Here is an 18,736-nt window from a genome sequence, read left to right as displayed (position 1 = left end):
CACGTTCACATCAATTTTTCTTATCCTCCTTAGCCCACATGCAAGTCCCATGGGGGTGACAGGGTGGCCTAGCTGTGTGCTGTACTCACAGTGGTTTGCATCACATTTGAGGAACACTGAGCTGTAGGAAACCCAAATCTTTTGTAATGAGCTATAGATGCACCTGTCCCCCGCTTGGGGGAAGACCAGATCTCTCTTCTAAGGCTATTTGCTATACAGGCAGCATTGAAAAGATCCAGAACAAAAGGCTATCAGTGTCTGTTTACAAGACATGCAGAAACATGAGGGATCCATAACTATCTTCCAACAATATCCTTGTTTCTATATTATTTTAGTTTCTGGTAAATTGTTCCATGAGTACACTACTCTGTGACCACTCTGATTAATCTGACCAATAGGGACTGGGTCCTAATCCATTGAATTTTTTTCACACTGGATTTAATGAAGGCAACTATAAACAGAACTTGAAGCAGCAGGATGTGGCCACCCTCACCACTGAGCTTACCCATCCACCCATTTTCCTAAGGTCCTAGACTCAGCCAGCTGAACAAATTCCTAGAAAGCCAGGTAGCTTTATTCTTTAGCCCTAAGTGAAAAGTGACCTTTTTCACTTAGCCCTAAGCATTAATCCAAGTATAGCAAGATCTTTTAGCACTTGCACAGTCCCTCATTGGCCCACAGGGAGGAGGTCTAGGGCAAGTCTATCCATAATAACCCTGGCCAGTGACTTGAAGCTGACATGAATGCCTTCCAGGGCCCAAGTGGTGTCCTTGATTACATAGGCTTACGTCAGGCACAAATTTTGTGCCACCTTTTTATTTAGATGATTCGCATTGTTGGGAAAACTATGCGTGGAGCACACATAAATAACAAGTCAGTTATTCCTCCAGGAAGCTCCCCCAAATAACCAAAAGTTGCCTCGTTTTGGGGAGATCTCTGCAGTCATCTGAGAACTAAACTGATCTACTGGTAGTGTTTTGTTTAAACACGATGATCTCTTCTACCCACTCCTGAAGTGCAGGTCATCATACTTTAGAGAGGGAAGGAAGTTAGTACCTGGCTTGCACATGAGAAGTATGGTCCTAAGGGATTATAGGTAGGTTGGAAAGAAAGTGGTGTTTACAGTTGTTTGTGCCCAGTAGGACCTTCATCAGTCAGGGGCACAGGCCTCAAATGTGGCTTTACCCTTTCCCTGATTGAATCTGGTCTAAAGGTTTTTAGAAGGGTCTAAAGGTGGTCAACACCTGAGTTAATTACCTGAGTGGTAATTAATTATCCATCTCACAAACTGAGCCTCAGCTTTGGGAATGGTAGTGGGGCAAATACTTGTTTTTGCATGGAACATGCAGGAACTTGGCCATCCCCTGCTGTTTGCAGAAGACTTCTTGGTAAAGTTAAGGGAGATGATCGTCAAATCATGGTCCAAGTCATCTGGCAGGGGAGGGCAGATCTAGCAGTCCGTTTAAACGTTGGCTTGCAACAGATAGGGAGAACTGCATCAGAGCATTTTCCTACCTAAGGAAGGATAAGAGAAGGACAAGTCTCCTCAGGTGCCAGGATTATTGCTCTCTCTTCACCTCCACAGAATCATTGTGTTACATTCTGGTAGCTATAACCTCATTCTTTTCCAGTCATCCATTCCTCTTACCCAGACCTTTCATCCAGAAAGGTCAGGGACACAAGGGCATTTTCATAAAGCTTCTAGACCCATTGTGTCTTCCACTTTGGCTCACAAGGGCAGTCTTAAGTGTACTTGGCAACCAGTATATTCAGCCAAGTGGTCATTATTTTAGGATGTAAGATGATGTCAGTTCAAAAAGAGACTCCAGATGGCTGAACTAGAATTAAGTTTGAATCTCCTATGCCCACTTTTGACTGGGCTGTCACCTGGAAGAGATACCAACCAGGCTGTGCCGGGGTTGCCATTGTGGTGGGAAAGGAAAGGATTGTGTCTAAGAATGGTCAGGGCAGAATTCAAATTTCCAATTAGGCTTCTATAACTTGCCACCCATTTTTGTCTTGATCATTACCCAGGAAGCAGATGAGAAGAGATAATCCCTTTCTGGGGACAGCTGAGTCTGGTCATCACAAAGTGCCTTACTCAGATTTTTGGACAAAGGATGGGAGGGAAGTAGAGTTAGAAATCTGCCTGAGTCAGTGTTTGAGAAGGCTTTGCAATGCTGTCTGTATTACAAGTGTCTGGATGGTGGGGAGCTTAAAGGGTTCCTCAATACCTTGACTGTTAGCCAATTATTGAGTAGGTTTTGGCACAAAATTATCAGACTGCAAATGATCTAGAAAGCTAAACAAGACACAGATTAATCTCAAGGGCCACAGTGGGGTGGCCAGAACCAACAGATCAGTCTGGAACTGCAGCATTGTGACCTTAAAAAGTGTCAACACTGGTGAGGCAGTACTGATGGCTCTAAAATGGGGTCAGAGGTCCAGTGGCCTCCTTCACGGTGAGACAAACAGGCCAGCTTTCGGTGGGTGTCACAAGTCTGGCATCCAGTGGCAACTTCCACATTAGAAACATAGGCTACTTTATGCTTAATCTGTGATGGTGGATATGTCACCATGTTCAGAATAATATTGGATCCTAGGAGTCCGTGATGGAAGTCTAGGCAGTGCAGCCTTGATCAGCCTCTTCCTTCTGGTTGGTATCTGGTTGGTAGAGAGCGGGCCCTTACCATGGGCATGAATCAGTGATCCAGATAGTTTTGATCAGCAGCTGCTATTTGTTTCCACAGTTGTGGTCCTGAAGATAGAGGTCTTTAATCTGCCAAGATTTCTGTGTCTTCCAAACAGCTAGGCCACTGGCAGCAGCCCAGGAGTCAATACAGTATAACATGGTTCATTGTGGAGAATGTTGTCTAGAGCTATGAAGAAAGCTTTTGAGTTCTGCCCTCTGAGCACAGCAACCGCATCCGCTTTTGGTTTTGTGTAGTTGGTGCTAAAGCTGAGCATTTGCAGCAGCCCAGGGAATACCATCAGTCGTGAGTTTAGCCAAACCATTAGTGAATCAAAAACCCCATTGATCTAGTGGCTTTCTTTGGGCATCAGAGTGAGGGAGCAACCTTTTTTTTTTTTTTTTTTTTTTCCCCATGTAGAGCCAAGAGGTCAATTGCTTTCTTGAGTATCTTATTTTGAGAAATGAGCCTTATTTTGAGAAATGAGACTTAGTGGGCTTGTTTTACCTTGTTATTTGTTAAAGTCCTAGTTGACGTGCTCCCAAATGGCAATATCAGGCTACAGAGCCTCAAAGCCTCACTGAATCAGGCATCAGTTTCAACAAGAGCCCAACAGCACACTGATCCTTTCTTTTCAAAGGGAGTGTGCCGTGCAGATGTGTCAGGGAATTGACCAGTACAGAACTACAAGGTCTACCTTGTGGGTGGAGCCTGCCTCCCTTGGTCAGAAGCTCTACTCTGCAAAAGCATCAGTGTCAGACTTGTAGTTCAGAGGGGTCATTAAGAGTTATAGGACCTCCGAAGTAGAGAATGTACCACAGCTTGATGGACAACTTCCAGTGCAGCCTTTTGATTAGAGCCCCACTTAGAAGATGCTGATTTGCAGGTGAGCTGATACAAAGAAGTAGGATGCCCAAGTGAGGTACATGCTGTCTCCAGTAACCCCAAAAAGTACAATAAGATGCTGATCATTTTTAGTAGGGAGAGGAAGGAGGTGAAGGAACAGTTTTTCTTTTACTGCTGGAGGGATTGGGTGTTGTGAATCTACTCACTCCCAAGAAACTTCACTCGGTGAATAGGCCTCTGAATTTTGTTGGGGGTTTATCAGCAACACCTACTGTTGGAGGTGTGCTAACACTGAAATCAAGGCCTTTGAGACAGACTTACAGCTTATAAGTCAACAGGACATCCGTATAGTGTAAACTTTAGGCATCACAAGATAGAGACACTTGTGCTAAACCTTGACCAGCTGTTGGTGGCATCTGTCAGGGGAGTTTCTTCCAATAGCTCCTCTCTACCTGTGGCTCTTTTCCGTTTGGGACAGTCTATCTCTGGTACTTACAGAATAGAGCAATGTAAATACCATACCAATTCCTGCTATACATTCAGATGTCAAGGCAACACCAGTATGTAGAATCGGCTCTACCCACAGGGTTAAGACAGCCTCCCTTTCCTGCTGTGAACTTTGCCTAAACCCCTAAACCTTGAATGTAAGTGCCTCCTCTCCCTGTGGTAGGATGGTTAGTTGGACACCTGAATCTAATGGAGCCATGAAAGTTTGAGTCTCTTCCATTCCTGAGTTTCCCTCAGCATACTTGGATAGGTATATGGGGGTCTTCACTATACCCTTGGAAACAGGGAGACCTTGGCTCCACCCCTCATTATCTTCCTCCAAGCTGGTGAAGTCAAGGCATCAGGCGAGGGGAGGTAGAAGAGAAAGAGATATGGAGGGAGAAAGTAACTCCATGCCAGTGAGCTTTAAAGTGTGTACGTTCAGGGTGCCTGGCTGGCTCAGTCGGTTGAGTGTTGGACTCTTGATTTCAGCTCAGGTCAGGGGGCCAAGCCTCACATCAGGCTCTGTGCTGAGCACGGAGCCTGCTTAGGATTCTTTCCCTCCCCAACTCGCACTCTGTTTCTTAAAAAAAAAAGTATACCTTAATCCTAGACATTTGCTGCCCTGTTGTTATAAAACATCTCTTATGTTTTTACCTGGTTTAACATAAAAGTTGGGATTTTCAGGAGGCTTGACCACAGGAATTTATATTATTTTGGATTCTTATTCCCCAGTGACTCATCTTCATGAGCATTGTAAAATCCAGTTGGCAAGAAGACTTACTAGACAGTGCTTCATCACGGGAGTTTGTCTCCGAGAAATCTCCCCAAGAGCACCATGGCACCTTTATGGCAGCCAGGATACACTGCAGGAAAAAACCCGAGACCTTTTACTGTCCTCTCCAAATGAATCTAAGGTAGATGTGACACTGCAGGAGAGAGAGCCCTGCCCAGGTGTTGCCATTCTTCCTTGGCAAGCATCGTGTTGCCCTTCATCTCTCATGTGGACCAGCCAAAGTTCTAATGACTCAACTTGTTTTTGTTAGTAGCAGTTGCAAATCTCCCTCTTGTCACCCTTGGTTTAGATAACTTGTCTGTAAAGGGGTGGAACCTTCTGTCTCCACCCCTGTTCCCACCTGTGGATCTTAGTTGTTTTGATGGATTGCACTTATGACAGACCACTAGGTTGGCAGAGAGGTCCTCTCCCAACACTGGGAGAGTTTGCAACAACCAGGAACCATTCGAGCAGCTGTCCTTGAACTTACTCTCTAGTATTCATCCTGCAACCACCCTCCTAGTTTTTCCTCATTAATAGATGTTTTAGTTTTCTGAGGCTGCCCTAACAAAGTACCACAAACCGGGTATAACAGAAATTTATTGTCTCACAGTTCTGGAGGCTAGAAATTTTAAACCATGGTATTGGCAGGGCCATGTTCCTTTGAAAGCCTGTAGGGGAAGATCCTTCCTTGCCTGTTCTAGCTTCTGTGAGCCCCAGGTGTTCTTGGCTTGTGGCAGTATGACTGCAGTCTTTGCCCACATCTTCATTCACGTTGCTGTCTTCTGTCTCTTTGTATGGCTTTCTCGTGTGTGTGCCCAAATGAACCTCTACTTACAAGGACAGAGTTGTATTAGAGGAGGCCCACTCTAATGACCTCATCCTTGATTACATCTACAAAGACTGATTCCCAAATAAGGTTACATTCACAGGTATGAGGGGTCAGGACTTCAGTATATCTTTTTGAGGGACACAGTTTAACTCAAAGCAGTCGGCAACTAAATGGAAGATGATGCATTGCCCACTTGATAGTGCAGTTTGGTCAACATGTTTATTGCCAGCTCCAATGGACTTCCTCAGATCCCATTAATTGCTCTGTGAGGCCTGATTTCTTTGTCTTCTGGTAAACCTGCTCTTTTTCAGCATCTTGTCCTTGTTGCCAAAACCTGGCAAGAACTGTGACAGATCTGAGATGTTACCCTATTTGTAAGCCAACAGTTTATCCTGCACAGTTTTCATAGATACTGATAGAGGGTATGAGACTTTTAGGTTAGAAAGATTTTCTTTTTTGCACAGCAAGCAGCATGAGTTTTGTATTTGTGCCAGTTTTTCCTTCTCCCTCACATGGGTGACATAGAGTGGCCCAGGTGAAAGCTGTGCATGTGGTTGGTTTACATCACAGCCGAAGAAACTCCAGCTTAGGAAGCCCAATCTTAGATAACGGGCTGCAAGCAAACCTGACTGACGTTGCCCAAAGGGGGATATTATTATACGGACAGTAAGCACAGCTGCCCTCTGCTCTAGAGGGAGCCATACTCTCTGTCTTTCCAGATTGCTGGCTCTACTGCAAATATCTTTGAAGAGAGTCCAGAACAAAAGCTGTCAGTTCAGAAGATGTGCAGAAACATGAGACTCATGGATAATTGTCACCTAATAGTTATCTTCTTTGACTGTGTTTATTGGATTGTGGCAGTTCTTTTTATACTGTCTATATAAGACCTTTGGCAGACATACGTGTGCCCATGTTCTGGTCTGTGGTTTGCCATTTGTTTGGTTTGTGGTTTGCCTTTTTGTTAACTATTTCAAAGGGCAGAAGTTTTTAATTTTGATAAAATCTCTTTTGTTAATTTTTGCTATTAAGGTTTCTGTTTTTGTGTGCTATTTAAGAAATCTTTTTAATTTTTTTTTTTAACATTTATTTATTTTTGAGACAGAGAGAGACAGAGCATGAGCAGGGGAGGGTCAGAGACAGAGGGAGACACAGAATCCAAAACAGGCTCCAGGCTCTGAGCTGTCAGCCCAGAGCCCGATGCGGGGCTCGAACTCACAGACTGCGAGATCATGACCTGAGCTGAAGTCGGACACCCAACCGACTGAGCCACCGAGGCGCCTCTAAGAAATCTTTTAGTAACCCAATGTTACAAAGATTTTCTCCTATTTTTTCTAGAAGTTTAATTGTTTTAGTTCTTCCATTAAAGTCTGTGATCCATTTTAATTAATTTTGGGGGGTATGATCTGAAAGTGATGGTTGAGATTTATTTTCTCCATTTAAAGACCAGTTGTTCCAGTACCACTGTTAAAACATTCTTTCCTCCATTAAATTACCTTGGAGCCTTTTTTTCAAAAATCAGTTAACTGAATAAGTGTGGGTCTATTGATGAACTACATTCTGTCCCACGAATCTTCACGTCTTGTCTGTCCTTTCACCAGTGTCGCATCTTAACTCACTGCATTCTACATTAAGTCTTGAAATCAGGTAGTATAAGTCGTCCAAGCTGGTGTTTTGCCTTTCCATATAAATTTTACTTTGAGCTTACCAGTTCTTCCCAAAAGCCTGCTAGGAATTTGATTGACCTTACAGATTTTAAATCCATACATTATCTATTTCAGGAACAAAGAAAACTCAGCTCCGCTAGAGGAAAATACCACAGGAAAAAGCGAGGCAAAAAAAAGAAAGATTGCAGAAACTTCAAATGTTATCACTGAGTCATTGCCATCTGCAGAGTCAGAACCTGTTGAGATTGAGGTGGAGATTGCCGAAGGCACCATCGAAGTGGAAGATGAAGGCATCGAAACGTTGGAGGAAGTGGCTTCTGCCAAGCAGTCCATAAAGTACATTCAGAGCACAGGTTCTTCTGATGATTCCGCCCTGGCACTGTTGGCAGATATTACCAGCAAGTACCGTCAAGGTGATAGGAAAGGGCAGATTAAGGAAGAAGATGGTTGTGCATCTGACCCCACAAGCAAACAGGTAGAAGGTATTGAAATTGTGGAACTTCAGCTGTCACATGTGAAGGACTTGTTCCATTGTGAGAAATGTAACCGTTCATTTAAATTGTTTTACCATTTTAAGGAACACATGAAATCACACTCCACTGAGAGTTTCAAGTGTGAAATATGCAATAAAAGGTATCTTCGGGAGAGCGCATGGAAACAGCACCTCAACTGTTACCACCTCGAAGAAGGTGGAGTCAGTAAGAAGCAAAGAACTGGGAAAAAAATTCACATATGTCAATACTGTGAAAAACAGTTTGACCACTTTGGACATTTTAAAGAGCATCTTCGAAAACATACAGGTAATTAGCAAATACTTTATGTTAAAAGTATATTTTTTCCACATTCACTTCAGGTCTCAATGTCTAAATCCTTTTTTTTTTTTTTTTTTTATTACCACAGAAACCATCTCCTGTTTTTTCTAATATGCAGGTTGAGTTCACATTGTTCTTTTGGTATTAGTTTGTTGAAATATTGACACTTTAAAAGCAAAATCAGTATCAACTTTGAAAGTAGTTGTCACTCTTGCACCTTGCCAATTTTTATATATATATATATATATTTTTTTTTTTTCCTGGTCCATTTTTATTTATTTTTTAAATACAATTTATTGTCAAATTGGCTTACATACAACACCCAGTGCTCATCCCAAAAGGTGCCCACCTCGATGCCCATCACCCACTTTCCCCTCTTCCCCACCCCCCATCAACTCTGTTCTCTGTATTTAAGAGTCTCTTATGGTTTGCCTCCCTCCCTCTCTGTTTGTAACTATTTTTCCCCTCTTCCTTTCCCCCATGGTCTTCTGTTCAGTTTCTCAGGATCCACATATGAGTGAAAACATACAGTATCTGCACTCAGCAGACTGACTGCACTTAGCATAATACCCTCCAGTTCCATCCACGTTGCTGCAAATGGCCAGATTTCATTCTTTTGCACTGCCAAGTAGTAGTCCATTGTATATGTAAACCACATCTTCCTTATCCATTCGTCAGTTGATGGGCATTTAGGCTCTTTCCATAATTTGGCTATTGTTAAAAGTGCTGCTACAAACATTGGGGTACAAGTGCCCCTATGCATCAGCACTCCTGTATCCCTTGGGTAAATTCCTAGCAGTGCTATTGCTGGGTCATAGGGTAGTTCTATTTTTAATTTTTTGAGGAACCTCCACACTGTTTTCCAGAGCAGCTGCACCAGTTTGCATTCCCACCAGCAGTGCAAGAGGGTTCCCGTTTCTCCACATCCTCTCCAGCATCTATAGTCTCCTGATTTGTTCATTTTAGCCACTCTAACCGGCATGAGGTGGTATCTCAGTGTGGTTTGGATTTGTATTTCCCTGATGAGGAGTGACATTGAGCATCTTTTCATGTGCCTGTTGGCCATCTGGATGTCTTCTTTGGAAAGTGTCTCTTCATGTCTTCTGCCCATTTCTTCACTGGATTATTTGTTTTACAGGACCAGTTTTTATATTTTTAAAAGAAATACATATAACACAGCTTGTGATTACTTACCAAGGATGATAAATTATGAAATCCTAATTATAGGGAAACTTCACTGTTCCTTTTTTTACATTTCCTATCTCATTTATATGTTACATAGATCAATATGTTTACAAAAATCCCTGGCATGTTTATCCATTTGTGTACACTTGGTCACCTGTTATGACCTGGTGGTGAAGTAGTCAGCATATGTTCATCTTCCCACCCCTCTCCGAGGGCACACAGTGTTGGCACTGATGGACAGCAAAGGGGATGAGAAAGGTAAAGTCTTTTACTGCCCTCCTCGTGGGAGCCATCTCAGGCATGCAGGAGTGATTCCAGGGAGTGTCCCACTGGGCCTTTGGTCCTTATAGCTCTGCATCCATCTCCTGTGCCTGTTTTTGTCCTGTCAGACACCCCGTCCTTCTGCCTCTCAAGCCTCTTTGCTAAGTCTCCTGTGCCACACACAGGAGCTTCTGCCAATGCTTTGAATCTCGGGTGGGGGGAGAGCAGTGGATAAGATGTGCCAAGTGTCAGACTCTGGACACGCGTTCCCAAGTTCTCTGGTGGCTAATGCTATCTAGATTGTTTAATACAGTGAAAACAACACAGGCGTTCCATACTATTCAAAATCTTTCTCTTTGCTGGAGTTTGGAGAATTTTGAAGCAATTTTTTCATAGATTTCCTTGCTGTCCTGAGTTGCTTGCTGTATACTACTTGAAATTGAGGAAGCGGATAGATTCAGATAAATGTGGCATCCCTCACTTAAATGTTTAGTATCCATACTCGGGGACTGAATAAATGCCTAGGATCAATACTTAGTGGTTACATGAATAGCAAGAGAATCTCATACTTTAATTTCATCTAGTATAGATGTAAAAAGCTTTAGGGTACTGGTTTGGGTAACTAATAGGTGTTTATGAAACCTTTTGGGAAAATGCTTTCTGATTTTCAAACATAGAGGTATATTGTATATTTAGAAACTGCCTATAGTAATAGTTTTTAGTCCTTAAAACAAATATTCATCTATTTTAATGTAGTTTTGCAAAAATGATCGCTATACCATTAAACTAGTAAATAAATGTTAATTGGTAACTAGTGTGTTTTAATAAGGGTTTCCTGTGTCCCAACAGATAATCAGTCACTTTCATATTATTTTCTAGCATTGTAAAAGTAGAAGCAATTGTCTCTTTTACCTAAAACATAACCTGATAACTTGCCTGTTGAAAACAGGCAACACAGACTATTTTGGAAGTTAAAATGTGCCTTTCAAGTCCTATACGTTGTATTTTGGATTAAACACAGAATATAGAGCTAAAGTATATTATGTTGTATGTCTTTATCTTTAAAATTATGTGAGATAATTACGTTGTTACAAATTATAGAACTAGATGTCAATTTGAAGAACAGTTTAACACATAAAGCAAACTGAACTTTTGTTGGCATTTAACCTCAATTAACTGTATTAGTAATTAGTAACAAGATAGTTGCAGATGTGATCAGTGACTTGGTGAATTCAAGAGGAGCATAAGTAAACAGCTTTAAATTGTGCTTATGTTAATGAAGGATGGATCGTTTTTTGCTTATAACAAACTAAGTGTAAAGATAAGGAACAATCCCATTCCTGTTTTCCTACCCTCAAAATATATATAAATCCCCCTCCGTTTCACATTTTGCATACTTTTATTAGTTTAGTGGTTTGATTTCTTCAGTGTTCTTAAAGCATGCGCTATAATCTATGACTTGAATTGCAAAATTTTGGCTGTTACTTGTCCTCTGAATTATTTTATTTCCATTTGGAAAATAGTAATGGTAATGCCAACCTGCTAGGTCGTGGAGATAAGGAATTTTTAGAGTCTCTGCCTTCAAGGAGCTCACAGTTATGTTGGGAGAGACAAGCAGGCACAGTCACATGTGACGGGCTAAGTGCTAATAGAGGTAAGCACACAGTCTTATGGGAATGCCTGCCTGTACTGTTTGTTTATGATGGAAGAGACCAGGATGGTTTCCTGGAGTATTCACCCTATAATGACACCCAAAGGAAAAGGAGTTTGCCAGGAGATGGGCATTCCAGGCAAAAGAAATGAAGCATGCACAGGAATGAAGCATGCACAGGAAAGAGCATAAGCAACTTGTTTGGAATGCTGCTGGTAGGTTGAGGCTGGAGGATTGGGTCCAAGTTGAGGAATGCCAGCATGTGTAGCTGTTACGAAGGGCTGCCCACATGGCATGCACTTAGGCATCATGGACAATCTACCAGTGGTTCAAGGGCAAGAGATGAGAAAGTGATGGGAGATAAAGCCAAGATCATATAGTTATTTTTCATAAGTGCTGTAAATGAATTCAGATTTTACTTTGGAAAACTGTGTCATTTTAAAGAAGTTTAAGCCAGGATCACATTTCTGTTTTAGAGTGATGACTGGCAGGATAGAGTGGAGCGAGATGAAACCTACAAGGTCTGATTAAGAAGCTGTTGGAGCAATCTATGCAAGAAGGAGGGGCTGAGTAAAGGCAGTGATAGTGGAAGAGGGTTGGAAATGTGAAGAACATTAAGGAGGCAGAGTCAACAGGATTTGGTGACCATTGAGATATGGGGGTAAATCCTAGCTCTTTGGTTTGGGTGGCTGCATAGTTGGAGGTTTATTATTAATTTAGAAAAATATAGAAGGGTAAGCACTTCAGCGGTGGGAGGAAATACCAGAACTTTTGACAGATTTACCAGTGGGACACCTCATATGAAAGAGAACCTAAAGGTGACCTTTAATCATGTCTTTAAATGATTGTACCTCGTTTGCCAGAGAGTAATGTGGAATTATAGAAACAATGTGGGTCTGGAAATCCTGACCTGACCCGAAGTCAGATGCTTAACTGACTGAGCCACTCAGGGGCCCTGGGTGGGTCTGAAAATCAGATTGGATTGCAGCTCCAATTCCAACATTTGACAGTATGATGAACTTAAATGGTCACTTTATCTCTGGGCCTCTTTCCTTGTTTGTGTAAATAAGGGCAATAACTTACTTTACAGGGAAAAGCACTTTGCAGGCTACAGTCCACACATCTAAAGTATAATTAATCTGTTGCTATTTCTAGACTTCATCGGACTTACTAAGTTTTTAAAATGCAAAAGCTCAAATGACATAAAAGCTGAAATGACAATGAAAAATGAATCTCTTTTCTACTTCAGTAGATCTCTCCAAAAGCAGTTACTGCCATCATTTTCTTACTTATCCTTCCATATCTATTCTTTGCGTTTTTGAGTAACCATACACAGGCATGCACACAGAGGTTTTTTTGGGAAAAAAATAGAGGCATGTAGTACAGTGTGATGCCATTTTACACTATTTAAATTTTTTTTTTTTTAACATTTTTGAGAGAGAGAGAGGGACAGAGTGGGAGAGGGGCAGAGAGAGGAGAGAGAATCCCAAACAGGCTCCACACCCAGTACAGAGTCTGACATGGGCCTTGAACCCACAAACCGTGAGATTATGACCTGATCTAACCAACTGAACCACCCAGGTGCCCCTGAAGTCTTTTAATACATGAAAATTCAGGAATCTACTTTTTTTTTTTTTTTTCCACTGTGGCTGCATGGTGTTTCAGTGTATGGGTATACCATAATTTATTTATATTGATACACATTTAGGTTGTTACTAGTCTTTTACTGTTACAGGCTATGCCTCAGTAAGCATACTTTTGCATATATCATTGTGTACATGTTCAAGAGCAGAATTGCCAAGTCAAAGAATATGTACATTTTAAATCTTGGCATTGTTATGAAATTGCTATTTAAAGGAGCTATACCAATTTATATTTGTAGGTTTTATTTATAGTGAAAAATTATGTACTACTGAAACCACAAAACGTAACCATTGTATTTAGCAGTATCTTGCAACATTGGGGGATATGATAAGGAATTTCTGTACCAGCACTAATTCTAGGTGATTAGGTCTTTCTAATTTTCCCATCTCATGAACATTATACAAAAAACAGAGGGTTTTTTTGTCAGGGAAAAACTATAGCTCGAAGTAACTTGACTAGTATGAAGGTCACAACTAGGGTCTCATCACTGGGGCCTGTTTCTCTGCAAGCGTCATGCTGTCCCTTGAATCCTCTCTCTTCTTGCCTTACTCCAGACTGCTGGAGTCTACCTGTTAGCCTGCCAGTCCTTTCATATTTCTTTCCATCTAGCTTATTGCCCTATTTCTGACTTCTCTATCTTACCTTGTCCTCCTTGTATACAACTTGAATCACTTTTTCTTGTACTCTAAGCACATTCCCTTGGCTTTTAACCCACTTGCTCTAAAAAGGCCTCTAAAAAATCCTGGAATTATTGCAGTCAATTACCCCTACTCCTTGCTGAGCACTGTTGGAAAAAATTCATATCAGACCTTAAATTAGGCCTTTTTGGTGTCTGATTTAAAGCTTTCTTTGCCAGATTGCTATTTTGGGCCTTCAGTCCGATACTCAAGACTCTGCCCACACGTCACCCCAGCAGATGACATACCTGTCATCTTTCAAAACCCTCCATCCCCTTTACTGTACTGTTTTCATGGGCTTGCCTCTCATCCCACTGTAGTCTGGCTTCTAACCCCACCATATTACTTACACTATTCCTACTAGAGTTAGTACAATCCCCTGTTGTTGTTCTACCTGACATCTCTGTTCAGTTTAGCACTGTTTACTGCCCTCATCTTCCTGAAATTTCTTAATTTCCGCAGTGTTCTTTCCTTCTGCTTCTGGCTGTTGTGTTTCTGTTCTCTTTGCTGCTTCATTTACCTGGTGTTTTAACTTGGTGTTTCATTGAGTTCTGTCCTTGATTCTGTTATCACATAACATACTTAGAGTTTTCACCACATCAAAGGTTTTTATTACTATCTAAAGTAACTCCTGATCTGTATATCAGTCCACCCTCTATTTGACTTCAGAGGAGTCTGTTCAACTATTTACCAGACTTTTCCACCTTGAGTACCTTCAAATCAACAGATACAAAACTAAATTTATAATCTTTCTCAGTACACTGCATTCCAAACCTACTTGGATTTCTGTGTTCTTGATTCTGATTGGCATTCTAAGCTAGAGGTCTGAGAATCATTATTGATACCTTCTCCCTCTTACTCCTCACCCATGTTGTTCTGTACCTCTGTGTCTCTGCCTAGAATACATTTCCTTCTTTCCTTCACTTATTCCATTCCAGGCAGAATTAATCTCTCTCCTTTTGTGCTGCTGCCTTACATTTTCCATTGCCCTTTATTCTGAAACAGGTTTTCTACAGTACATTGCAGGTGTTTATTTGTATATATTTCACGTTCATAAGATACTGTGGCCTGTGATACGAAGTTTTTAAAGAAGGGCAATTTATCTTCATCACCTAGCACATGGTCTGGCACATAGTAAGTGCTCAAAAAATACTTGTGGAATGGATAGTGATGCATTTCCCCAAAATAGAGACTGAGCTTGATTTTTACCTAAGGGAAAATGTGCACTTTTAAGACATGCTAAAACATAGAACTCAGATCCAATTTTTATTTCTTCCTCAGAGTACAGATTCAATTATAATAATCACTGGAAACTTATTATTTTCACCTCTAGAAGAGTCTTTTGGATGTGATAGAAAACATCTGAATTACAAATTCAGACCTTCCTCTCAAGAAAGTGCTATTAGAATTAACCAAAAAGAAAAAAATTTATTTGCTTTTTCTGTTTTTCTTGATTTGCCAATAGAATTTTTTTTCTATTCGAATAGGTGAAAAACCTTTTGAATGTCCAAATTGTCATGAAAGATTTGCTAGAAATAGCACCCTCAAATGTCACCTGACTGCGTGCCAAACTGGAGTGGGGGCAAAAAAGGGAAGAAAGAAGCTTTATGAATGTCAGGTACGTGTTGGGTGTATTCTGTCCTTAGCAAAGGAGTTGGGTGTTTGAAATCATTAAAAGTGAAGGGTAGCAGAGTCTAGAGTAAAAGTATAGAGCTGGCAGTTTGGAAAGAATGAGTAAAGAACATCATCCATCGTTTTGATTTTATTTATTTATTTATTTTTTCATCGTTTTGATTTTATTTTTTTTTATTTTTTATTTTTTTATTTATTTTTTTATTTTTTAAAAAAAATTTTTTTTTTCAACGTTTATTTATTTTTGGGACAGAGAGAGACAGAGCATGAACGGGGGAGGGGCAGAGAGAGAGGGAGACACAGAATCGGAAACAGGCTCCAGGCTCCGAGCCATCAGCCCAGAGCCTGACGCGGGGCTCGAACTCAAGGACCGCGAGATCGTGACCTGGCTGAAGTCGGACGCTTAACCGACTGCGCCACCCAGGCGCCCCGATCATCGTTTTGATTTTAGAAGGGAGATTAGAATAGGGTTTTTTGGGTTGTTGCCTTTTTTTTTTTTTTTTTTCATCAATGTCAATAAAATTATGTCCTAAATAACAGGTAACCTGAAACTATTCTTCACCGTTGAGCAAACAATAGAATTAGGGAGTGGAGCAGTGGAAGGCTCACTGGCTGTGATCAGCTCTTTTTCCATGATTAGTGTATATGTATCCCAAATAATGTAATGGTTCTAAATGCTAATGATATTATGTAGGAAATTATAATATTGGTACTTTATATCCCTTGAATTTATATGACATTTAAGCAATGAAGGCAGTATTATGTTTCCTACATTGCATCTGAGTTGTTAGCTACATCAGCTAAAAGACCAAATAAACAACATAATTATGAACTCTCTTAGATCACATTATAAATGTCATATTCATAACATTTTTCAGAAAAATCTTCAAATTTTTCCTTAACAGAGAATAAATGCATTCATGCTTTCTTCGGCTTGAATATTAGTAGTGTTAAAACCATATGTTTGGTTATTTCAGGTCTGTAACAGTGTGTTTAACAGCTGGGACCAGTTCAAAGATCATTTGGTAATACACACTGGTGATAAACCCAACCATTGTACTTTATGTGACTTGTGGTTTATGCAAGGAAATGAATTAAGGAGGCATCTCAGTGATACTCACAATATTTCAGAGCGTCTAGTAACCGAAGAAGTTCTTTCAGTAGAAACACGTGTGCAAACTGAACCTGTGACATCAATGACTATTATAGAACAAGTTGGGAAAGTGCATGTGTTACCATTGCTTCAGGTTCAAGTGGATTCAGCACAAGTGACTGTGGAACAGGTCCATCCAGATCTGCTCCAGGACAGCCAAGTGCATGATTCACATATGAGCGAGCTTCCAGAGCAGGTTCAGGTGAGTTATCTAGAAGTGGGTCGGATTCAGACTGAAGAAGGTACTGAAGTACATGTGGAGGAGCTGCACGTTGAACGGGTAAATCAGATGCCAGTGGAAGTACAAACTGAACTTCTGGAAGCTGACTTGGAACAAGTGACCCCTGAAATCATGAACCAGGAGGAGAGCGAGACCACCCAAGCAGATGCTGCTGAAGCTGCCAGAGAAGATCATGAAGATGCTGAGGGTTTAGAGACCAAAACAACAGTGGATTCCCAAGCTGAAAGGGGAGGGAGTGAAAACAGAACACCTATGCCTGTTTTAGAGTGAAATAACAAATGAATATATTTTTAAATTAATGTGTTGGGTTTTTGAACTGATCATGGGCAGTGTGACTGTCCTTAAGCTAACAGACAAGTGGACCAAAGTTAAAGTCTTTCCTGTTGTGAACTGTTTCTATTGAAACAAACTGATTCCAATGCCCACCCCCATCCCCCCACACACTTAATGCCACACAGGAGGGATCTTTCCCATAAGTAATGGGAAGCTTTGAGAAGTATTATTTCTGGAAACTTAAATGGATTATATTCTTATTATATAGTTGGGTACGAATGTATCTATTTTCATTGTGATAAGGGTTCTCCCTTCTCTCTTTCCCAGGTCACGTCCTTTCTCAGATTTTTTCCATGTTGTAAAATCAAAAGTAAAATCATTAGAATACAAATTCGTGTATTCTAATGCATGTTAGAAAATTGAATATATAGGAAACACAAGGCTGCATGAAGAAAAGTACATTGTTACTGTGCAGTTAAATTTTAGCTTCTGGCTTTCTTTAGTTTGAACAAACTTCTTGTCTATACTGATAGTCACAAATGTCATCTCTGCAATGGAAACAGTGGTGGTGGCAAAATTTGTAGAATGTAAAACAAAAAACAAAAAAAACCCACACACACCCATGTGCCTTTTCAAAGCCAACTAAACTTCTATAAAACATCTCTGGTTCTTTCAAAGTTTGTGTTGTAAGGAGCGATGTAGGTGATGCTGTAGTACTTTGTTTTTGCTTATAATGGCAACTAGCAATTCTTTTTCTTGGTAACTTAAGGTAGGGTGAGAAATAGCATTTAATGGCAACTGAAGGGCCATTTCCGATTGGGAAAATTCATTTATATCTGTGGTAAACTTTTTTTTTTTTTAATGAAAAGTTGCACTAATATTTTACCACCAGATGAAAAAAAGGAGCATCATTTAAAAATTAATGTATTTAAAGTAAAGTACAGAGAAAAACATGTATATAATATATCAGGCTTTGTTTTGAATGAATCTTTTTCCCCGATCCTTAATGTAAAGATCTTGTGCTATAACTTTTAAAGCCATACAAATAAGAGTGCTAAACTGTGGACTTAAAAGTAGGTGTGTAAATATTTTTAATCAGTATTACTTGGAAAATAAAATATAACAACCACATAAAATAAACCAATATGCTATTTTCTTTACCTGTTAAATATTGGGAGATATTTACATTTTTAAAGTAAAGTTTAAAATTATGTGTTCATGACTCGTTTTTCTCTTTACTAGTATAGAAGTGGTTTCGTGGTCCAAGATCTTCACTCATTTGTATTAACATGACTGATACGTGAATTAAGATATGCCGTTCTCAGTATGCACCTCTAATCCCCAAAAATCAGTTCAGAAGAACGGGAGGAGGAAGAGGTTGGCATTTGTGGTTCTTCCACGGTGGGGCACAACAGCCAATGGAATTTTTTAGGAAGAGCCTATTTTTAATACACTTTCTCCTCTTACCTAGTGTGTTTAGTTTAAAAGATCAGTTCGGCTTCTCCTTTGGTAATCCTAGTGGTTCAGTGGTATCACATTTATGACCTGTCTCAAAGGGAATGGCTTCCCACAAGTGGAGAGGTCACAGATTTAGAGAATACAGGAAGAGGAGATTGAGTTTTTATTTTAAGGTTAAAAAAGTATATGAATATTTCCAAGTCTGTTCTGTTTGGCAATTGGACACTTACACAAAGCTTACATAGGTGTTTTCTTTCTTCAAAGTCAGAAAATGATAGAATTATATTACATGGAATTTTCAGTTTGCCTTAAGATATCCAGGTTCCTGAGTTAGTTAAAAAGAAAAAAAAAAAAATTCCTGACAGATAGTGGTTTCAGGTATGTAAGTTACTAGTTAGTATCTAGTGAATTTTGAATGCTGAAAATAGTTCATGATGTCCCCTTTAAGCCAAGATA

The 18,736-nt window shown here is 40.3% G+C and overlaps 1 protein-coding gene across 5 annotated transcripts in view; it reads left to right on the top strand.

Moving 5' to 3' along the window:
• The window catches only part of ZNF131 (zinc finger protein 131), a 30,629-nt gene extending 12,585 nt beyond the window's left edge, over positions 1–18,044 (top strand). For 3 of the 5 annotated variants that reach the window (XM_047093001.1, XM_047092985.1, XM_047092994.1), the window contains exons 5-7: positions 7,408–8,093; positions 15,011–15,141; positions 16,133–18,044. In XM_047093001.1, the coding sequence (XP_046948957.1) occupies positions 7,408–8,093; positions 15,011–15,141; positions 16,133–16,819 (1,504 nt within the window). In that variant the 3' untranslated portion in view covers positions 16,820–18,044. Of the gene's footprint in view, positions 1–7,407; positions 8,094–15,010; positions 15,142–16,132 lie in introns of those variants that run through there. The other 2 variants (XM_047093009.1, XM_047093016.1) reach the window with 2 other exon arrangements.
• The last annotated feature ends 692 nt before the right edge of the window (positions 18,045–18,736 follow it).

The sequence above is a fragment of the Lynx rufus genome, unplaced genomic scaffold (assembly GCF_022079265.1).
Source record: "Lynx rufus isolate CCGP_SWC_20201006 ecotype Redwood Valley unplaced genomic scaffold, mLynRuf1.p SCAF_1, whole genome shotgun sequence".
Classification (NCBI taxonomy): domain Eukaryota; kingdom Metazoa; phylum Chordata; class Mammalia; order Carnivora; family Felidae; genus Lynx; species Lynx rufus.
The sequence above is the reverse complement of the archived record's forward strand: the minus strand, read 5'-3'. Positions and strand labels throughout refer to the sequence as shown.